At 41.7% G+C, this 23,522-nt stretch overlaps 1 protein-coding gene across 1 annotated transcript in view; it reads right to left on the minus strand.

The window, feature by feature from the left end:
- The window catches only part of zmp:0000001301 (uncharacterized), a 45,080-nt gene extending 21,558 nt beyond the window's left edge, over positions 1-23,522 (minus strand). Inside the window, exons 1-9 of the mRNA XM_062032059.1 lie at positions 23,461-23,522; positions 15,099-15,171; positions 14,979-15,018; positions 11,248-11,326; positions 11,063-11,151; positions 10,826-10,972; positions 3,665-3,716; positions 3,383-3,483; positions 1,397-1,482 (exon numbers count right to left, since the gene is read on the minus strand). Coding sequence (XP_061888043.1) covers positions 1,397-1,482; positions 3,383-3,483; positions 3,665-3,716; positions 10,826-10,972; positions 11,063-11,151; positions 11,248-11,326; positions 14,979-15,018; positions 15,099-15,171; positions 23,461-23,522 — 729 coding nt within the window. The remainder of the gene's footprint in view (positions 1-1,396; positions 1,483-3,382; positions 3,484-3,664; positions 3,717-10,825; positions 10,973-11,062; positions 11,152-11,247; positions 11,327-14,978; positions 15,019-15,098; positions 15,172-23,460) is intronic.

Below are 23,522 nucleotides of genomic sequence, written 5' to 3' on the forward strand. Positions count from 1 at the left end.
GGCATGTGTTGCAATGTTAAGATTTCATCATTGATATATAAACTACCAGACTGCGTGGTCGGTAGTAGTGGGTTTCGGTAGGCCTTTAAGTTCCTTGGGTGAATAATGTAAACTCACTACACAGGTATGTTTTAGCGCTTTCATGGCGAGTTTACTGACAGATAGACAGGGGACGGCGTGGCGAAGTTGGGAGAGTGGCCGTGCCAGCAAGCGCACAATTTTTACCATCAACGCATCAGCCTCCCTTGCGCGCTCTTCATCAGACAGATTACGGTATTTTTCCTCGTGCTTCGTCGTGTAGTGGCGATTCAAATTATATTCTTTAAACACAGCAACCTGTGTACCACAAATTAAGCACACGGCTTTACCTTTAATTTCTGTAAAAAAAAACTTGGCAGTCCATGTCTTGTTGAAAACACGCCATTCGTCATCAACTTTTCTTTATTTAGCGTGAGCTGACATCTCGGTGGTAACTGGGCATCACTTGTCGCTGTGCACCTTCACTCACAGGTTACACCCGGACATACGTCCATAAATAACAATTTTCAAAATAAAAGCAGCACAGTTGTATTGCACGCATGACATAGATGTTTTTTTAAATTTATTTTGTCATTTGTGATTGCCGCTGTTCACATTCACTCACAATCACACACGCTCATACGTCCACACAGAAGTAATACAAATAACGCTTTTCAAAACCAAAGCAGCACCGTTGTGTTGCACACTCGACATAGATACTTTTTTAAATTTATTATGTAATTTATGACTGGTCTCACGGACGCGGGCCGCAGAATGCCCTGGTCTGCTCCAGGCGCACAATGTCAGCATTGTGCGTCTGTGTTGTCTATCTAAACTGGTTCCACTCTATTTGTGCATTGAAGCATACGTGTCAAACTCAAACTCTTCTTCACTGTTTCGGGGCTTGTCCGCACGGGAACGTTTTTAGGCGGGAAGTGTAAAGTAATGTATCGTGTCAGCCTTTCATCCACACGAGAACGGTGTTGTGGTTGGCCTGAAGCTATAGTTTTTGAGAACGGGGTCTTCAGAGTGGGAAAAGTCAGATAACGCGACCTTGTGGTTATCGCGGGGAAAAAGCGAACTATTACTTGTTGATAACAATAACATCTTTGTGTCATCATGTGACCAGAAAAAAAGAGCGAACAGCAGCAGCTGTTTTTTTTAATAATATGACCCATTTAATCACGGTACATCGTCCAAACAGAATGCTGCTTAAGGCTCTAACTTGGACAGGAGTGGCCCCAGGCATAATAATAATAATGATAGTACATAAATAAATTGCATGTGAGTTTCTCTGTGAGTGTGTGTTTGTATGTATATGTGTGTGTGTGTGTGTGTGTGTGTGTGTGTGTGCGTGTGCGTGCTTGTGTGTGTGTACTTTGTCATGGTGTGCCGTCACTGTTTGTCCACTACAGGCAGCAGGTAATTCTCCCTTTGTCTCCCATTTGTGCCACACCAGGTTTTCTGTAATTTAAAGAAATTTTAATAAAAAGCGTTCTATTGGTTTTTATAGTAAGATGTTATGCTATCCTGTACAATAGAAAAGAGCAATTTATGTAGAAATTGCGTGCGAATGCTGAAAAACTGAAGCCGAACCGAAATGCTAACAGGTAGCACGCTAGCCAATTAGCGTCAAGTAAGAAAATATATGACTCTAGGTTGTGTACCTGCAAAAAAAGGCGGTCATACTAACATGCTAACATTACCATGCTAAAAAATAGAAAGAGCAATTTATGTAGAAATTGCGTGTGAATGCTGAAAAACTGAAGCCGAACCAAAATGCTAACAGGTAGCACCCTAGCCAATTTGCGTCAAGTAACAAAATATATGACTCTGCGTTGTATACCTGAAAAACATGCTAGCATACTAACATGCTAACATTAGCATGCTAAAAAATAGAAAGAGCAATTTATGTAGAAATTGCGTGTGCATGCTGAAAAACTGAAGCCGAACCGGAATGCTAACAGGTAGCACGCTAGCCAATTAGCGTCAAGTAACAAAATATATGACTCTAGGTTGTATACCTGAAAAACTTGCTAGCATACTAACATTAGCATACTAAAAAATAAAAAGAGCAATTCATGTAGAAATTGCGTGTGAATGCTGAAAAACTGAAGACGAACCGAAATGCAAACAGGTAGCACGCTAGTTAATTTGAGTCAAGTAACAAAATATATGACTCTGCGTTATATACCTGAAAAAAATCCTAGCATACTAACATGCTAACATTAGCATGCTAAAAAATAGAAAGAGCAATTTATGTAGAAATTGCGTGTGAATCTGAAAAACTGAAGCCGAACCGAAATGCTAACAGGTAGCACGCTAGCCAATTAGCGTCAAGTAAGAAAATATATAACTCTAGGTTGTATACCTGCAAAAAAATGCTAGCATACTAACATGCTAACATTAGCATGCTAAAAAATAGAAAGAGCAATTTATGTAAAAATTGCGTGTGAATGCTGAAAAACTGAAGCCGAACCGAAATGCTAACAGGTAGCACGCTAGCCAATTAGCGTCAAGTAACAAAATATGTGACTCTAGGTCAGGGGTGTCAAACGTACGGCCCGAGGGCCGGATCAGGCCCGCGAACAGGTTTGCTAAGTATAAAAATTAACCTGAAATTTTTGAATGACATAAACAGCTGTTCTAAATGTGTCCACTGGATGTCGCAATAGGAATTCTTTGTATCTTTGTAGATGATGCTACATATGTAAAAAAAATTAAAATAAACCACATGATGTTAGTACATCAGTCGAAGAAAATGATCAAACTACATAAATAACATACTGTAATTTGATTTTGATATAATTTTTTTTATCTCGATAGATTGAAAATGAACACCAATGAGTTGAATGATGAACCTTATCACATAATTTATTCAGAAAATATAAACAACGACAAATAAAGATAGTATAATATTAACCGCAACATTTAAGTGTAAAAAAAACAACAACATTATGATTTGTACAATTTCAGAATTTGCTTGTTCTATTTTTAAACAAAGAAAACAATCTGAAGTTGTCTTTATTTTTAAGTTTTCGTGCTGTGATTTAACCAGTCCGGCCCACTTGGGAGTAGATTTTTGTCCATGTGGCCCCCGATCTATAATGAGTTTGACACCCCTGCTCTAAGTTGTATACCTGCAAAAAAAAAATGCTAGCCTGCTAACATGCTAACATTCGCATGCTAAACGTTAGCATGTGTGAAATAACAATACATTTGAATCTGAGGCAAAAATTGGCTAAAGAAGCTAGCATGCTAACAGTTAGCATGTGTCAAGTAACAAAATATTTGATTCTGAGGTATATACCAACAAAAAATTTCTAGCATGATGATGATTCCTAGAGGGTTCAGACCATCTTACCTGGGTTGAGGATATAAAGGTCTTTACAGAAGTCATCACTTGCTCCGTAACCACCAAACATAAAAATTTGATCACCAACCAGAGCAAAATGCTGATCTAACCTACACGCACACACACACACACACACACACACACACACACACACACACACACACACACACACACACACACACACACACACACACACACACACACACACACACACACACACACACGCACAAATTGATTTTAATTCGGTGTGATATTCAGCTAACCCTCCTTCAAAATACTGAAGAGTCTCACAGGGGTGGAGGTGTTGAGCCGCTTGTCTTAACCGGTGTCCAGGTGTGAGACACTGAATCATGTTTAAAATACATAACATAATTTTGACATATTTAAACATTCCCATCCTGAGGGTTAAAGGAAAACTGCACTTTTTTGGGAATTTTGCCCATCACCCACAATCCTTATGCGAGACAAGAACACACACGTCTGTAGCATACAGTCTAGTGTTGTCCCGATACCAGGCACGTGCACACATAGGGCCCTATGGGTGCTTGAGCCCCTGCCCTTTTTTGCCTCGTCTTAAAAAGTGCCCTCTGCCTGTGTGTGTGTTGTTTTTGTTGTTGTTGTTTTTTTCTTTAAACAACATTAATAAATTCCTGTCAGGGATGTAAAAATAAAAAAAAAACAGCGTTACAAAAACTCCACGTTTTCTTGTAATAAAACGTGGAGTTGTTTGAGCCTGCCGCTTCCGCCAGAGAGAGAGAGAGGGCGAGTGAGTGAGTAAGTGAGAGGAGAGAGAGCCAAGTGCGCCCCTAAGGAGACGTGACAGTGGAGCAACTTGCACCTGTGAGTTATGGTCTAGTCGCCGTCCACTTATTCAGCATCTAATATGGGTAATATTGCAGAAAAACGCTGTATTATTCTATTATTCAATGAGTCAGCTTTTGTTTTTGCCGGACGTCGGAGCATGGCGCATCAATTGAGCACGGCACATCAATTCCGCACAGAGCAGAGCGGATCGTGCGGGACAGGAAGTAGTGTACAAAATACAAAATAAAACACCGGGTTAATTTTCAAAATAAAATACATAAACATAAACGACATGTCATCGGCATGTGACTGTGAATTGTTTTTGTTTGCGGATGACTCTGCCCTGCTGGTATCCGGCAAGGACAAGTCACAGGTGGAGAAAATCCTCAGTGCTGAGCTCTGTAGAACTTGCACCTGGCTCGCTGACAACAAGCTATCCATCCACTTGGGTAAAACAGAATCCATCCTGTTTGGGTCCCACATCAAACTTAAGAGAGTCAATCACTTCACCATAAAAGTAGGTGACAGTGTCATCACCAGGAAAGATGAGGTCACCTACCTAGGTTCCATTCTAGAGGCTAACCTTTCCTGTGATAAAATGGCAACCAAGGTAATCAAAAAGGTTAACCAACGAACGAGATTTCTCTACAGAATTTCCTCTCTGGTCAACAAAAGCACCTTGAGGATTCTGGCGGGAACTCTCGTTCAACCCTTTTTCGATTACGCATGCACCTCCTGGTACCCTAGCACCTCCAAAACCCTCAAATCTAAACTCCAAACATCTCAGAACAAGCTAGTCAGGTAACTTCTAGACCTCCACCCCAGATCCCACCTCACTCCTACCCACTTCTCTAAAGTGGGCTGGCTCAAGGTGGAGGACAGAGTTAAACAACTTGCACTGAGCCTAGTCTATAAAATCCGCTACACCTCCCTGATACCGAAGTACATGTCAAACTACTTCCTTAACGTAAATGACCGCCATAACCACAACACCAGGGGGTGCTCCACTAACCACGTTAAACCCAGATTCCGAACTAACAAAGGTCTTAACTCATTCTCTTTCTATGCCACATCAATGTGGAATGCGCTCCCAACAGGTATAAAAGAAAGGGCATCTCTATCCTCCTTCAAAACCGCTATAAAAGTTCACCTCCAGGCAGCTACAACCCTAAACTAACACCCTCCCCGGATTGCTAATAATCAAATGTAAACAATCAAATGCAGATTCTTTTTCTTATGCCTTCTGATCTCTCTCTCTCTCTCTCTCTCTCTCTCTCTCTCTCTCTATGTCCACTACTTGATGTCCATATCCCCACCCCCCCACCCCACCCCCCCCCTCCACACTCCTGATTGTAAATAATGTAAATAATTCAATGTGATTATCTTGTGTGATGACTGTATTATGATGATAGTATATATGATAGTATATATCTGTATCATGAATCAATTTAAGTGGACCCCGACTTAAACAAGTTGAAAAACTTATTCGGGTGTTACCATTTAGTGGTCAATTGTACGGAATATGTACTTCACTGTGCAACCTACTAATAAAAGTCTCAATCAATCAATCAATCTGTGTTTACGGCGGATAACATTTCTCTCACAGTAGAGGTTTAGATATAAAGTTTATTGTGACTTTGCTATTACTGTGTGGGTTAACAAAATAATAATAATAATAATGATAATAATAACGATAATAAGAATAATAATAATGATAATAATAGTAATTTCAGCATTCTGGGGATATAAGATGTAGGTTATCTGTTAGGAATATTACCATCTGTATTTAAACTTGATTCATGTTGACAATATAACATACATCCATAAACGTGGACGCATGTGAAAAAGTGCAATATATTTATCTGTACAATAATCTATTTATTTATTTATATATATTTATATATATTTATTTAATTTATATATATATATATATATATATATATATATATATATATATATATATATATATTATATATATGTATTTATTTATTTATATATGCACCTTATTGCTTTTTTTTTATCCTGCACTACCATGAGCTTATGTAACGAAATTTCGTTCTTATCTGTGCTGTAAAGTTCAAATTTGAATGACAATAAAAAGGAAGTCTAAGTCTGAGTCTAAGTTATGCCTGCAGCACAATGCCTGAATTTACATTGAGGAGCATATTTGGGTATGGGTGGCCTCCATCCTACAGCCCTCTACTGGCCCCTGGTCCATATTTTTGGCCCCGTATTGCGTTTCAGTTGTTTAGTCTGAGCATTAAGTGGGAAAGACCATAAGTTACAACTTGATGGTGTTTTCATCAAGTTAAGGGAAGAAGGACAGATTTTCACATTGAAGTTTTTTCCATTTGGGTATTTATTTTTGTATTTTTTTTCAAAGTTCATGTTGCACTGTTCAATGTTCATTATTAAAGTGCTTATCTTTAACAATAAATAGCCTAATAATTAACCAGTGTTTTGTTGCTTTTCATGTCTTCAAAGCCTATGATAATGGGAATTAACTCATTATGACAATAATTTGTTGACACAAAAGAAATGGCAATCACTTTTACCTACAAAGGACACACAGCTAAGTAGTTAGCTTCCTATTAGCAAATTTAATTTTACATTAATTTCCATATTGTGTAAAGGACCAAAAAAAAATGTCCTGCCCTTTTCTGACTTTGAGCCCCTGCCCCACTATAATCATGTGCACGTCCCTGCCCGATACCAATATTTTGGTAACGGGACCGGTACCAAAATTATTTTGTTACTTTTCGGTACTTTTCGATAATTTTCTAAATAAAGGGGACCACAAAAAATGGCATTATTGGCTTTATTTTAACAAAAAAATCTTACACTACATTAAACATATGTTTCTCATTGCAAGTTTGTCCTTAAATAAAATAGTGAACATACAAGACAACTTGTCTTTTATTAGTAAGTAAGCAAACAAAGGCTCCTAATTTAGTCTGCTGACATGCAGTAACATATTGTGTCATTTATCATTCTATTATTTTGTCAAAATGATTAAGGACAAGCGGTAGAAAATGAATTATTAATCTACTTGTTCATTTACTGTTAATATCTGCTTACTTTCTCTTTTAACATGTTCTATCTACACTTCTGTTAAAATGTAATAATCACTTATTCTTCTGTTGTTTGGATGTTTTACATTAGTTTTGGATGATACCACAAATTTGGGTTTTAATCCGATACCAAGTAGTTACAGGATCATACATTGGTCATATTCAAAGACATATTTCCTGTCTTTATAAACATAATATAAATTTGAAAAACACGAAAGAAGATGTTGTGATGCCAAAAAATATCGATGTAATCATAGTAGCATGGACTAGGTACGCTCTGTACTTGGTATCATTACAGTGGATGTCAGGTGTAGATCCACCCATGGCGTTTGTTTACATTGTGAAGCCGGTGAGCTACGGTGTGTAGTGAAACATGTTTAGCTATTCCTCGTCCTGCAGGGAGGATACTTGTAAGAAACGTACTTTATTTGTCGCCATTGAGGCGAGGATTAGTGATTTAGAAGTAGCTAAAACACTGCAGACTGGGGCTGGATGTTAGCCGCTAGCTAGCTAGCCATGTCTTAAAGCACTTCTTCCTGAGGACGTTTCAGTGTTATAACTTCACCTTTATCTTTAGTTTTTAAGCCAAAATGCGTCCGTTCTCCCTTTTCTGTCTACACACTGTGTCTGCTTGTAAGTACTCTGTGCATGTGCGCTGCCGAACATGCTACTTTGCTCGTAAACCAGCAATGTCACGATGTGATGACGACGGGGGGCGGGGGGATGGATGACCGGTACATTACCGAATATGATTCATTAGTATCGCGGTACTATACTAATACCGGTATACCGTACAACCCTAATACAGTCTATGCTACTGGGTTGGTGTGTTAAGACAGTCGTGCGATGCCGTAAAGTAGTTAAATAAAGTTGTGTGGGCAAACTGTCGATGTCTGTACATCCTTGGACATAACATTAGCGACAAAGATGGTCTCCTTTGACTCCTTCCTCTCTCTGCTCGGAGAGCCGCCGATCTCGTGGTCCCGCTGGCATTTTTCTTTTGAATATTTTATGGCGGCCATCGAGCTAACTGATGCTAGAAATGCTAGGTTGCGCACAATGCTCGACCATAGCCTAGGCAGCAGGACATAGCGCACTTTTCACATTCTGGGACCTGCCATGAGCGGACTGTGTCGCTTTGCTGGCTGGATATTTTGCTGCCCTACAGAGCGTTGTAAACTTTGGTCAGCGCCAACAACATGCCGGCGAGTGGGTACACAACTACATCACCGACCTACGTTGCCTGGCTTGGTGGGTTACTGAAAGTTTGACAGTTTGGAAGATACAATTATTTGTGTTTAAATGGCTGAGCACACGACACTAACTATTTACCGTATTTTCCGGACCACAGGGCCCACCGGATTACAAGCCGCAATGCCGATAAATGTTCTATTTTGGATCTTTTTTCATATATAAGGCGCACCAGATTTTAGGGCGCATTAAAGGAGTCTTATAATTATAATTTTCTTCTAAATGGAAAACACTTCCTTGTGGTCTACATAACATGTAATGGTGGTTCTTTGGTCAAAATGTTGCATAAATTATGTTTTACAGATCATCTTCAAGCCACTTTCTGACAGTCGCTTCCGGATGCAGCGTTTTGTGGGCGGTCTTAATTACGTGGCTCACCTTCGGCAGCATCTTCTCCCCGTCATCTTTGTTGTAGCGGTGTAGCGTGCAAGGACGGATATTCAAACTTTACTTAAATCAATAACGGAGCAGCATCTTTAGATATTTAATGTTCGAACTGAGAATTGTTTATTTTTTTGCAAATAATCATTAACTTAGAATTTAATGGCAGCAACACATTGCAAAAAAGTTGGCACAGGGGCATTTTCACCACTGTGTTACATGGCCTTTCCTTTTAACAACACTCAGTAAACGTTTGGGAACTGAGGAGACCAATTTTTGAAGCTTTTCAGGTGGAATTCTTTCCCATTCTTACTTGATGTACAGCTTAAGTTGTTCAACAGTCCGGGGGTCTTCGTTGTGGTATTTTAGGCTTCATAATGCGCCACACATTTTCAATGGGAGACAGGTCTGGACTACAGGCAGGCCAGTCTAGTACTCGCACTCTTTTGCTACGAAACTACACTGTTGCAGAATGGGGCTTGGCATTGTCTTGCTGAAATAAGCAGGGGCGTCCATGATAACGTTGCTTGGATGTCAACATATGTTGCTCCAAAACCTGTATGTACCTTTCAGCATTAATGATGCCTTCACAGATGTGTATGTTACTCATGGCTTGGGCACTAATACACCCCCATACCATCACAGATGCTGGCTTTTAAAATTTGCGCCTGTAACAGTCCGGATGTTTTTTTCCCCTCTTTGGTCCGCAGGACACGACATCAACAGTTTCCAAAAACAATTTTAAATGTGGACTCGTCAGACCGCAATACACTTTTCCACTTTGCATCAGTCCATCTGAGATGAGCTCGAGCCCAGCGAAGCCGGCTGCGTTTCTGGGTGTTGTTGATAAATGGCTCTCGCTTTGCATAGTAGAGTTTTAACTTGCACTTACAGATGTAGCGACCAACTGTAGTTACTGACAGTGGTTTTCTGAAGTGTTCCTGAGCCCATGTGGTGATATCCTTTACACATTGATGTCACCTTTTGATGTAGTACCGCCTGAGGGATCGAAGGTCATGGTCTTGCCGCTTATATGCACTGATTTCTCCAAATAAGTGTTTGATGAGCATTCCTCAACTTTCTCAGTCTTTTTTGCCACTTGTGCCAGTTTTTTTTAAACAGGTTGCAGGCATAAAATTCCAAATGAGCTAATATTTGCAAAAAATGACAAAGTTTAACAGTTCGAACGTTAAGTATCTGGTCTTTGCAGTCTATTCAATTGAATATAGTTTGAAAAGCATTTGCAAATCATTGGAATAAGCGGTAGAAAATGGATGGATGGATGTATTCTGTTAGGGTTTTTTTACCATTTACACAACGTGCCAACTTCACTGGTTTTGAGTTTTGTACTTGGAGGACTAAGATCTGCTTAGCAGCACAGAGCTTCTAAAACTTGTAGCTCATCCTCTGCATATTTAGTCTAAAAAAGATAAGGTTCTGGGTCATCATTTGTCCCAAAGTAGTCGTTATTGTCCCTCATGAAGTCTGTCTTGATTAGTGGTAGTTGTTGTTGAAAGAAGTAGCATTAATTGCTATACGCTCTGTAAAATCGATGCGCCCAGGAAAGAAGTTCCAGTAATGCTTAAAACCGAAAAGAATACTGTAAATATTAGACGTTATCAAGAATGGGCTTGTTACTACATTATATACATACTTACAGCATGTATATAAAACATTGTTGGAGGGGTTTTAGAGGGCTTTATAGGCGGAATAGGTAAATCCCCATTACATGCATCGTTAGCTGCCTCTTGTTAGCAGTTTTTCATTATTGAAAATGCACAAAAAAGAGAAAGACATTTGTATTCTTTCGTATGACGGGCAAAATTCCAAAACAAGTGCAGTTTTTCTTTAAGTTAGTTATTATGAAAAAACTAATGACTTATAATTTGAAGCAGTGAAGAGAATGAAAAGGGATCTACTGTGTATATGGTTCTATTATTTAGACCTGTGTTGAAGACCATGAGGTCATCGGTTAGCGTTCCGGCCAGTGTGCCTCCATAGACGTAGATGTTGTCTCCCACAGCCACGGAGCTGTGTCTCAGAGTTCTCACGGTAACAATCCCGGTTGTCAAGTAATCCCAGGTGAGAGACACTGATAGAAATCAGAAACTTCAGAACTATTCTAAAGACGATCAATGTGCAAAAGCAGGTTAGAGGTCTGATCTGCTACATTACTGCTCACCGATGTCAAAACTGTAAACTCCTGGAAGACATTCGGTAGCCTTGGGATTGGACAGTCCTCCAAACAGATACAGTTTCCCTTTAACGACACTGAAGAGGATAAAAAAATGGTTACAGTCAAGTAAAATTTGTGTTGCCGTTTTACAATACAGATTTTTTAAAAGTTAAAATATAATGCTATATTACCAGAGGGTGTGTCCTTCTCTGGCTGAAGGAACTTCTCCATTCTGAGGAATCTCCTCCCATTTTATGTCATCTGGGGAAACTGCAAAACTGTATTGCTTCAATGCTGTACAGCACGTATTATTCCGTCACTTTGTGACTCTTCACTATTTCCACATTTCCGAATTAAACCTGTGGAAGAGGGTCTAGCCCCTCTCGAGAGAACTGGTTCCAGACCCCTTGCTGTGCGTCTAAGTGAGTCCGATTATATCTAGCCGGAACTTCTCCACCTCGCACACTATCTCAGGCTCCTTTCCCCCCAGCGAGGTGACGTTCCACGTCCCAAGAGCTAGCTTATGTAGCCGAGGATTGGACCGCCATGTGCCCTGCCTTCGGCTGCCGTCCAGCTCACATTGCACCCGACCTCTATGGCCCCTGCTATAGGTGGTGAGCCTCTGGAGCCAGGCCCGGAGGTGGCCTGGCTCCAGAGGGGGGCCCCGGTGACCCGCCTCCGGACGAGGGAAATCTGGGTCCTTCGTTTGTATTTTTCATAGAAGTCTTTGAGCTGCTCTTTGTCTGATCCCTCACCTAGGACCAGTTTGTCTTTGGGAGACCTTACCAGGGGGCTTCACGCCCCCGGACAACATAGCTCCTAGGATCTCTGGGACACGCAAACTCCTCTACCACGATAAGGTGGCAGCTCAGAGAGGAGTATGTGGAATTAAATTATGAAATGAATCAAGCAAAGACGTCAAACAATGTACTAATATGTGAAAGAAAGTGTTCACAAAGTACAAACCCTGTTTCCATATGAGTTGGGAAATTGTGTTAGATGTAAATATAAACGGAATACAATGATTTGCAAATCCTTTTCAACTCATATTCAATTGAATGCACTACAAAGACGAGATATTTGATGTTCAAACTCATAAACTTTTTTTTTTTTTGCAAATGATAATTAACTAAGAATTTCATGGCTGCAACACGTGGCAAAGTAGTTGGGAAAAGGCATGTTCACCACTGTGTTACATGGCCTTTCCTTTTAACAACACTGAGTAAACGTTTGGGAACTGAGGAGACACATTTTTTAAGCTTCTCAGGTGGAATTCTTTCCCATTCTTGCTTGATGTACAGCTTAAGTTGTTCAACAGTCCGGGGGTCTCCGTTGTGGTATTTTAGGCTTCATAATGCGCCACACATTTATTTTTTTTTTATTTTTTTTATTTTTATTTTTTATGTCCTGCCCAGCTTCTCAGGCAAATCATATAGTAGATGTAGATGCCCATATCGGCTGTTCAGATTTACTTTACAAAAGAGAAGTGTAGGATACTTCTCTTGTTGCCTTATTTGTATTTGACTTTATTAAATGTATTTATATTATCATTTGGTGCAGCCGGGCCGGAGCAGGAGGGGATAGAAAGAGAAAAAAAGGAAGACAGAGGGGGGAATTGTGGGGACAAGAGGGGGATTAGACAGAGAGACAAAAACAACAACAGCAAACACAACAACAACAACAACAACAACAGAGCAACATCAGCAAATACTACATGTACAAATATGATGGTAAAAGTAATAGCAAATAAGCAGTTAGTGAAAATAAAAAATAATACAGAAATGACAATGAGCATTATTACACTAAAAATGAAGCAATATGAATACCAATAGAAATAGCGCTATTGATAATAAACAATACCAATACTTTACCTTTATTATCAACAATACAATTGTTCAAATGCAACAATACATATACGGAATGATAGCTTGAGATACGAAAGAATACAGAAAAATGGAGGGGAAGAAAGAGAAGCAACCTACATTAACCTTTTAGATTGTTATAGTAACAATAGGCTAAGCTTTGTCAGTGTGCCATGTGTTATACCCAGTTTACCCTTGCGCAACAACGTTAATATATGTTTGATGAAACGTGATTATGTGCATGAGTGTATGTGTGTATATGTACTTGTATATGTACAGTATGTGTATGTGTGTGCTTGTACAGTGAAGGTATGTGTACAGTATGTGTATATGAGTGTTTGTACAGTGAATGTATATGTAACGCCACACATTTTCAATGGGAGACAGGTCTGGACTACAGGTAGGCCAGTCTAGTACCCGCACTCTTTTACTATGAAGCCACGTTGATGTAACATGTGGCTTGGCATTGTCTTGCTGAAATAAGCAGGGGCGTCCATGGTAACGTTGCTTGGATGGCAACATATGTTGCTCCAAAACCTGTATGTACCTTTCAGCATTAATGGCACCTTCACAGATGTGTAAGTTACCCATGTCTTGGGCACTAATACACCCCCATACCATCACAGATGCTGGCTTTTCAACTTTGCGCCTATAACAATCCGGATGGTTCTTTTCCTCTTTGGTCCGGAGGACACCATGTCCACAGTTTCCAAAAACAATTTGAAATGTGGACTCGTCAGACCACAGAACACTTTTCCACTTTGTATCAGTCCATCTTAGATGAGCTCAGGCCTAGCGAAGCCGACGGCGTTTCTGGGTGTTGTTGATAAACGGTTTTTGCCTTGCATAGGAGAGTTTTAACTTGCACTTACAGATGCAGCGACCAACTGTAGTTACTGACAGTGGGTTTCTGAAGTGTTCCTGAGCCCATGTGGTGATATCCTTTACACACTGATGTCGCTTGTTGATGCAGTACAGCCTGAGGGATCGAAGATCACGGGCTTAGCTGCTTACGTGCAGTGATTTCTCCAGATTCTCTGAACCCTTTGATGATATTACGGACCGTAGATGGTGAAATCCCTAAATTCCTTGCAATAGCTGGTTGAGAAAGGTTTTTCTTAAACTGTTCAACAATTTGCTCACGTATTAATTGACAAAGTGGTGACCCTCGCCCCATCCTTGTTTGTGAATGACTGAGCATTTCATGGAATATACTTTTATACCCAATCATGGCACCCACCTGTTCCCAATTTGCCTGTTCACCTGTGGGATGTTCCAAATAAGTGTTTGATGAGCATTCCTCAACTTTATCAGGATTTATTGCCACCTTTCCCAACTTCTTTTTCACGTGTTGCTGGCATCAAATTCTAAAGTTAATGATTATTTGCAAAAAAAAAAAAGTTTATTAGTTTGAACACCAAATATGTTGTCTTTGTAGCATTTTCAACTAAATATGGGTTGAAAATGATGTGCAAATCATTGTATTCCGTTTATATTTACATCTAACACAATTTCCCAACTCATATGGAAACGGGGTTTGTATAAGGAAGAGGAATACTGATAAAAACCTGAACCTGATTGATGAATGACACATAATCCATCACATATTCAGTAAATTATGTAAACCATACAGTAAACTAACTACCTAGTCATGTGAACTGTTTTGATGTCTATTTATTTATTCATTCATTGTTGTTGTGTTTAAGATCGAAGTGAACAATTGTGTTAGAAGTTATTTCCAGACATGAAAGGGGTAAGATTAAATAAGATCTGCTTCATCCTACCCCTTCTGGGACATGTTAGAATGTGAAGCTGTAAACATGTAACTGTAAACATGTTCGAAACATCACTTCAGTATTACCTTCTTTCAAGTCTCATTGTTGTTGCTGTTTTGTTTTGGGTTTCTTTTTCTTCTTCTTTTTTTTTTAAAACATGTTCGAAATAAATATTTACAAAATAATTGTTGTTGCAAACAATCCTCTATATACCTTTGTGGATACTCCAGTCCAAATTTGAAACAAACCAAATTAATTATAGTGTGGTGTAAATTCTGTTTGTACCTGTGAGCATGTAGAAGTCATTGAAGTAAACAGGACTGTCCTCCTAAATTAGTCACGAGAGACAAATTCACAATTCAAAAAATGACAATCACAAAAAAAAAATATTTGGTGTAAAGTCACCTCTTGGGTGATGTTGGAGGCTCCTCCAAAGAGAAAGGCAATGTTTCCCGCCACAGCTAAAGCATGACCATATCTGTCACAAAAACACAACGCAGGGAAGGAAATCAAACAACAAGCAACCACAACACAAAAGGATACACCCATCAGGGGGTCTTTCAGGCCAAGGACCTCAAAACTGAGACAGTGAGCAAGGACTTGCTACCAGTGGTGTGCCGTCAGGGCCAGCAAGGCCTTCTCTGCTGGCCTAACATAACCTGAAATCATGATCATAATGAAAGATAAAAGTATTTTTTTAATTAACTTTCCCTAAATGTCTAAAAGTATTCATATTCTCTTCATGTCATATTATGCTCCTTGCAGTGCTATTGTTTTTAGGTTAGAGTTTTTATCCAATCAGAACTCAGGTAGCTTATGTTGCCATGCTGTACGAAATCTGCCCGGGGCCTTCAGAATCAACAATGCGGGCGTCCGTGCACTGTAAGCGAAAGGGCACATACAGGTGATAGATAATTGCGATAGCCAATCACAGTGATTTTCAACCACTAGTGTGCCGTGAGATATTGCCTGGTGTGCCGTGGGACATTATGTAACTTAACCTAAATGGTCCAAAAAATATTTTTTGCAAATCAATAATCATAATAATGTGCCGTTGTCTAGTGCCTGTGCTGTGTAGCGCTTGGCAGGGTAATCTTGTAATACTCCATATCAGTAGGTGGCAGCAGGTAGTTCATTGCTTTGTAGAAGTCGGAACGCGTCGAGGATGGTTTGTCGTGATCCCAATATGCAGAGCACAGCGGGAGACAGTGTGCAGGTAAAAAGGTATGTAACGCTTAAACCAAAAATGATTAAAAGGCACTGAAGCATAGGAATGGCTATGTAAAACAAAAGTAAAACTGAACTGGCTACAAAGTCAACAAAAACAGAATGCTGGACGACAGCAAAAACTTACAGCGTGTGGAGCAAAGACGGCGTCCACAAAGCACATCCCGTACATGACATGACAATCGACAATGTCCCCAGAAAGAAGGATAGCGTACGCACAACTCAAATAGTCTTGATTGCGAAAACAAAGCAGGTGCAGGCAATAGCACTCAAAGGAAGGCGTGAAGCTGCTACAGGAGAACACCAACAAAACAGGAAGGGTCACCAAAATAACAGCGCAAGACAGGGACTAAAGCACGACACACAGGAAACAACAACAAACTCAAAATAAGGCACAATAACCTGGTGGAGTTGAATTTTGTAACCTTTTCTGCTGGTGGTGTGCCTCCGTATTTTTTTAATTAAAAAAATGTGCCTTGGCTCAAAAAAGGTTGAAAAACACTGGCCTATCAGATCACCGCGACCGTTAGCGGATGAATTTGAGAACACATAGAGTTGATAGACAGTTGCGATAGCCAATCAGATCACAAGTTGTTGACAGTAGCCTATCTAGGTAGCCTGATGTTAACGAGACTGTGATTGGATACTCACTTGTCATTCCAAAGTGAGTACCCAATCACAAGTTGCAATTTAGCAGGAAGCAGGAATCGTTGAACCACAAAGAAGGAGAACAAAATGTTGATTAGGTGGCAGATATATATTTGCAAGGCCATTTTCAAGAAGGATATTTAAAGAGAAACTACATCTTGTGAGACGATGTTGGCGATGAAATGGGGAAAATCCCGCCATTTCCACTCGAATCAACCGACTACGAGGGGTTATACGCCGTCGAATGGGTGCTACAAATTGTGAGTTCAAATATTTAATTTCTTTATTTTTTCACGTTTAATATGTTTTTTGCTATTTCAATTTTGACCGTACCACATAAGATATGTTTTAATTGCGGATGCGGGTTTATTGATTTTTAAATGCCCCCAAAAATTAACCCGTTTTATACACTGTTGATGTGATTCAATAGTAAATGTGTTTCTGTATCGTATTTCTCCAGCAATGGTCATGTGGTGACATCAATTATGGTATTTTGAGAGGTAATTATTGAAGTCGGACATCACTGAAGGCCTAGGTGGGAAACGCACAGCCCGCCACTGCTTTCTACATACTGTCTGATATGTAGGCGGTTCTCGTGTTTTGTGTTACAATGTTTTGCATTACAACGTTTCGCGTTACGTCGTTCCGTTTTAAGGCTTTTAGTGTTACGACGTTTCGTTTTGCGATGTTTTGTGTTACGACATTTTAAGTTAAAAAGCAAAATCCACTTACAGTACCGTATTTTTCGGAGTATAAGTCGCTCCGGAGTATAAGTCGCATCGGCCGAAAATGCATAATAAAGAAGGAAAAAAACATATATAAGTCGCATTTTTGGGGGAAATTTATTTGATAAAACCCAACACCAAGAATAGACATTTGAAAGGCAATTTAAAATAAATAAAGAATAGTGAACAACAGGCTGAATAAGTGTACGTTATGTGACGCATAAATAACCAACTGAGAACGTGCCTGGTATGTTAACGTAACATATTATGGTAAGAGTCATTCAAATAACTATAACATATAGAACATGCTATACGTTTACCAAACAATCTGTCACTCCTAATCGCTAAATCCGATGAAATCTTATACGTCTAGTCTCTTATGTGAATGAGCTAAATAATATTATTTGAAATTTTGCGGTAATGTGTTAATAATTTCACACATAAGTCGCTCCTGAGTATAAGTCGCACCCCCGGCCAAACTATGAAAAAAACTGCGACTTGTAGTCCGAAAAATACGGTACATAACGCTGATTCTGATTCTGATTAACATCGGCAAAGGAGCAGCTCACAAGAAGAGAGAAATGAACAGACAGAAGGAGATAAGGGAGAGGTTGGAGGGAAGGTTGGAAGAGACATCACTGGATGATAGGTAGTCTTCACCGCCGCTGTAGAATAAGTTCGCTTTGGCATTGTTTTCCAGGAAAGTCTGTTCTTATCAAAATTAAAAACTTGCTGTGGTACTGTTTCTCAGTCTCATCAATACAAGTAAGCGCAAAATGACACAAAATAACAAATGAAGCATTCGTACACAGAAACATGGTTTGTACACAGAGGCATATTTGGCGGACGCTAAAAGTTTGTAAACCGAAAAGTTTGCAAAGAGAGGGATTCGTAAATGGAGGTTCCACTTTTCCACCGTTACACCATTACAACATATCTGTCAGTAGACTCGATATGCTACGGGGAGATGACACAGTCCAAGTGGAGGCACATAAATAGGACCGCCCACAAAACCACATACCCAGACGAGACGCTCAGAAAGCTGTTTGAAGATGGTCTGTAAAACAAAATCTATGCAACATTTTAAATAAAGGACCACAATTAATACACATAAGTGTATTAAATGTAGAAAAAAAAAACATAACATGACACCTTTCGGGTATTTCGTGCACATTTACAATTACGTTTGGTGTACAATGTTTCGTGCTTCAACCTTTTGGGCTACAACCTTTAACGTTTTGTCTTTTAACGTTTTGTGTTATGACTGGTTGGGTCGGTTTTTGCTTAGGACCTTTATTGTTATTTGGCATAGTTTTCTGCATGGTAAGCTGTAACTGTTCTATAATACATGTGTTACAAAAAGAAGACGGTAAATCTGGGGTGTCCAAACTTATTCCACTGAGGGCCGTACACGGAAAAATTTAAGCATTTTGATATTTTTCATTTTCAAACCTTAACAAAATATATGGATTTTTTTTTTTAAACCTTTATGGCTCCCGGGGACTATAAAGGGTCTCAGTCATTAAACTGTTAAAAATAAGTCAAATTATTATTATTATTATTTATTTAACGCTTACAGTAAATCTCTATATCAACTTGAGGTTGATATAAAGTTAAAAAAAAAAAGGTTTTCTGTCAAAGACAACTTTGTTTTTTATAGTAAAACTGAAATACAGTATGCAGTATTTAGTAATTAGAGCCTTAAAAGATCAATAATGCAGGACACCATTGATTTTTGAGTAATCACAGTGAAAAGTTAAATAAAATCCTACTAAATATATTTGGGATCCAAAAGTTCCCCCATTCATAAAGTGATACATTTGTATTAGTTTTTTTTACTTTTAACACTTAAATTACGAGATCAACTTCAGATATATCTGTCGATTTTACGTTTGAATTATTATTTTGTTTGTTTTATGCTCTTTTGTCAAATAAAACTTTGATGTTTTTATATGGCAACCACACAATATATGCAATATTTTTTCCACATAAAACATTTTAAAGTGATATTTTTTAAGTAATAATTCATTATAACATAGATTTTTAGTCTTTTTTTTTTATAACAATGGCAAAAAAAAGAAAAGTAAAGACAAAAGAAAAAAAACAGCCTGCATGGCAGCTTTGTGTCAACATTGCAACTTTTTCTTGTTAGATTTCACTTCATTCCATCCATCCATCCATCTTCAACCGCTTATCCGGAATCGGGTCGCGGGGACAACAGCTCCAGCAGAGACCCCCAGACTTCCCTCTCCAGAGCAACATTTGCGACTTCCTCCTGGGGAATCCCGAAGCGTTCCGAAGCCAGAGAGGAGATGTAATCCCCCCATCTGGTCCTTGGCCTGCCGCGGGGCCTCCTCCCAGTGGGACGTGCAACGAGGACCTCCCTAGGGAGACGCTCGTGAGGCATCCGCACGAGATGCCCGAACCACCTAAGCTGGCTCCTTTCCAAGCAAAGGAGCAGCGGCTCTACTCCGAGTCTCTCTCGGGTGACTGAACTTCTCACCCTATCTCTAAGGGAGATGCCAGCCACCCTTCTGAGGAAACTCATTTCGGCCGCTTGTATCCGCGATCTTATTCTTTCGGTCATGACCCACACTTCATGACCATAGGTGAGAGTAGGAATGTAGATAGCTCGGTAGACCGAGAGCTTTGCCTTCTGGCTCAGCTCTCGTTTCGTCACAACAGTGCGGCAGAGAGACTGCAATACTGCCCCAACAGCTCCGATTCTCCGGCTGATTTCCTTCTCCATCTTTCCCTCACTCGTGAACAATACCCCGAGATACTTAAACTCCTCCACCTGGGACAGAGTCCCGTCCCCTACCCGGACTGTACAAACCATCGGTTTCCTGCTGAGAACCATGGCCTCAGATTTGGAGATGCTGATCCTCATTCCAGCCGCTGAACACTCGGCTGCGAACCGATCCAGTGAGAGCTGAAGGTCACGAACCGAAGGTGCCATCAGGACCACATCATCTGCAAACAGCAGTGACGCAACCTTTAGCCCCCCGAGACGTATACCCTCTCCGCCGTGGCCACGACTCCGCCTAGAAATCCTGTCCATGAAAATCACAAACAGGATAGGTGACAGAGCGCAGCCCTGGCGGAGACCAACCCCCACTGGAAACGGATCCGACTTACATCCAATCACCCGGACACAACTCTCGCTTTGGTTGTACAGAGATTGGATGGCCCTCAGCAGGGTTCCCCTCACTCCGTACTCCCTCAGCACCTCCAACAAGATCTCCCGGGGGACCCGGTCATACGCCTTCTCCAAATCCACAAAACACATGTAGACTGGATAGGCATACTCCCAGGCCCTCTCCAGGATTCCCGCAAGCGTAAAGAGTTGGTCAGTTGTTCCACGACCAGGACGGAATCCACATTGCTCCTCTTGAATCTGAGGTTCGACTATCGGCCGGACCCTCCTTTCCAGTACCTTGGCGTAAACTTTCCCAAGGAGGCTGAGTAGTGTGATACCCCTGTAATTAGCACACACCCTCTGGTCCCCCTTTTTGAAAAGGGGATCCACCACCCCAGTCTGCCACTCCCTCTGCACTGTCCCAGACTTCCACGCAATGTTGAAAAGGCGTATCAACCAAGACAGCCCATCAACACCCAGAGCCTTCAGCATTTCTGGACGGATCTCGTCAACCACCGGAGCTTTGCCACTGTGGAGTTGTCTAACTACCTCAGTGACTTCACTCCGAGAGATCGACGTCGATCCCCCATCATCCTCAGGCCCTGCTCCTATCAGGGAGGGTGTGTCTGATGTATTTGGGTTCAGGAGTTCCTCAAAGTGCTCTTTCCAACGCCCTACGACTTCCTCACTTGAAGTCAGCAAAGTCCCATCCTTGCCGTACACAGCTTGGATGGTTCCCTGCTTCCCCCTCCTGAGGTGCCGTATGGTCTTCCAGAACAGCTTTGGTTCCGCCCGATAGTCCTTCTCCATGGATTCCCCGAACTGCTCCCACACCCTCTGCTTAGCTTCGTCCACAGCCACGGCCGCTGCCCTTCGGGCCCGTCGGTACCTTGCAACTGCCTCCGGAGTCTCCCGGGATAACATACCCCAGTAGGACTCCTTCTTCAGTCGGACGGCTTCCCTGACCACCACTGTCCACCAGGGTGTTCGAGGGTTACCGCCCCTTGAGGCACCTAAGACCTTCTGGCCACAGCTCGCAGCTGCAGCTTTAGCAATAGAGGCTTTGAACATTGCCCATTCCTGTTCAAGGTCCCCAACCTCCACAGGGATGGCAGAGAAGTCCCGCCGGAGGTGGAAGTTAAAGTCCTTCCGGACAGAGGACTCCTCCAAACGTTCCCAGTTCACCCGCACTACACGCTTGGGTTTGCCAGGTCTGTCCAGAGGTTTCCCCCGCCATCTAACCCAACTCACCACCAGATGGTGATCAGTTGACAGTTCAGCCCCTCTTCACCCGAGTGTCCAAAACATACGGCCTCAGATCAGCTGATACGATTACAAAATCGATCATTGATCTTTGGCCTAGGGTGCTCTGGTACCAGGTACACCTATGAGCATCCTCATGCTTGAACATGGTGTTTGTTATCGCAAGTCCGTGACTATCACAGAAGTCCAACAACAATCCACCACTCAGGTTCAGATCAGGGAGACCGTTCCTCCCAATCACGCCAGTCCAAGTATCACTGTCATTGCCCACACACGCTTTGAAGTCCCCCAGCAAGACTATGGAATCCCCTGCCGGCGCCCCATACAGGACCCCATGCAAGGTATCCAAGAAGGCCGAATACTCTGAACTCTTGTTTGGTGCGTATGCACAAACAACAGTCAGAGTTTCCCCCCTCCAACCCTAAGGCGAAGGGAGGCGACCCTCTTGTCCACCGGGGTGAACTCCAACGTACAGGCACTCAGCCGGGGACTCGTGAGTATCCCCACACCCGCCTGTGCCCTCACACCCTGAGCAACTCCAGAAGTGAACAAGGTCCATCCCTTGTCCAGGAGTGTGGTTTCAGAGCCCTTGCTATGCGTAGAGGTAAGCCCCACCAGATCCAACCGGTAGCGCTCCACCTCTCGCACCAGCTCAGGCTCCTTCCCCACCAGCGTAGAGACGTTCCACGTCCCGAAAGTCAGCCTCTGCTGCCCCGAATTGGTCCGTCTGGAGCCTCCACTTTCACTGCCATCCACTTGGCAGCGCACCCGACCCCACTGGTTCCGACCGCGGGTGGTGGGCCCACGTGGCGGAGAAGATGGTGTGTCCACGTAGCTTCTTCGGGCTGTGCCCGGCCGGGCTCCGTGGCTAGCCCGGCCACCAGGCGCTCGCTGACGAGCCCTACCTCCGGGCCTAGCTCCGGAGGAGGGCCCCGGGCTTCCTCCGGGCCGCATCCTCTTTTAGTGTAGTTCATGGGGGGTATCGTAACCCTGATGGGGGGGGGGGGGGGGCATTCGGGTGCTACACCTTGCCCAAGGGTGACCCTTAACTTCATTCCACTTTTCTTAAATGTTTTTTTAAATTTTTGCAATATTATCAATTTTGCAATTTTTGCAGAACAATTAGCTGCGGGCCGCAAATGGCCCCCGGGCCGCACTTTGGACACCCCTGCAGTAAATGAACATATGGTATGTGGGTTATACTTGTATAGTGCTTTTCTACCTTCGAGGTACTCAAAGTGCTTTGACACTATTTCCACATTCACCCATTCACACACACATTCACACACTGATGGCGGGAGCTGCCATGCAAGGCCCTAACCACGACCCATCAGGAGCAAGGGTGAAGTGTCTTGCTCAAGGACACAACGGACGTGGCTAAGTTTGTAGAAGCTGGGGATCGAACCAGGAACCCTCAGGTTGCTGGCACGGCCTCTCTCCCAACTGCGCCACGCTGTACCCATGTATTTGAAAACGGTCTGAAGTGGGAAAGGGGTAGGATTAAATAAGCTTTGCTTCTTCCTACTCCTTTTCGGACATGATGTAAAGAGAAATGATATGAAATGATGTGTGATGTATTATACTGTAAGTGTGTTCATGTTCGAAATAAACTAAACTCAATCAATCAATCAATCAATCAATCAATCAATCAATCAATCAATCAATCGAGTCACTGACTTGCTTCATTTTGAGATATAATACACAGAGAGCCTGAAACAAGAGTGCAGGTTTAAGGTCTTCGCTATAGAGAAACAATGCAACCCACCTGGGACTTGGGACCTGCCCCTTCATCTCTTTCTCCAGCCAGTGTCCGCTGGCCAGCGCCAT

This window comes from Entelurus aequoreus, linkage group LG21 (genome assembly GCF_033978785.1).
Source record: "Entelurus aequoreus isolate RoL-2023_Sb linkage group LG21, RoL_Eaeq_v1.1, whole genome shotgun sequence".
NCBI classification, from domain to species: domain Eukaryota; kingdom Metazoa; phylum Chordata; class Actinopteri; order Syngnathiformes; family Syngnathidae; genus Entelurus; species Entelurus aequoreus.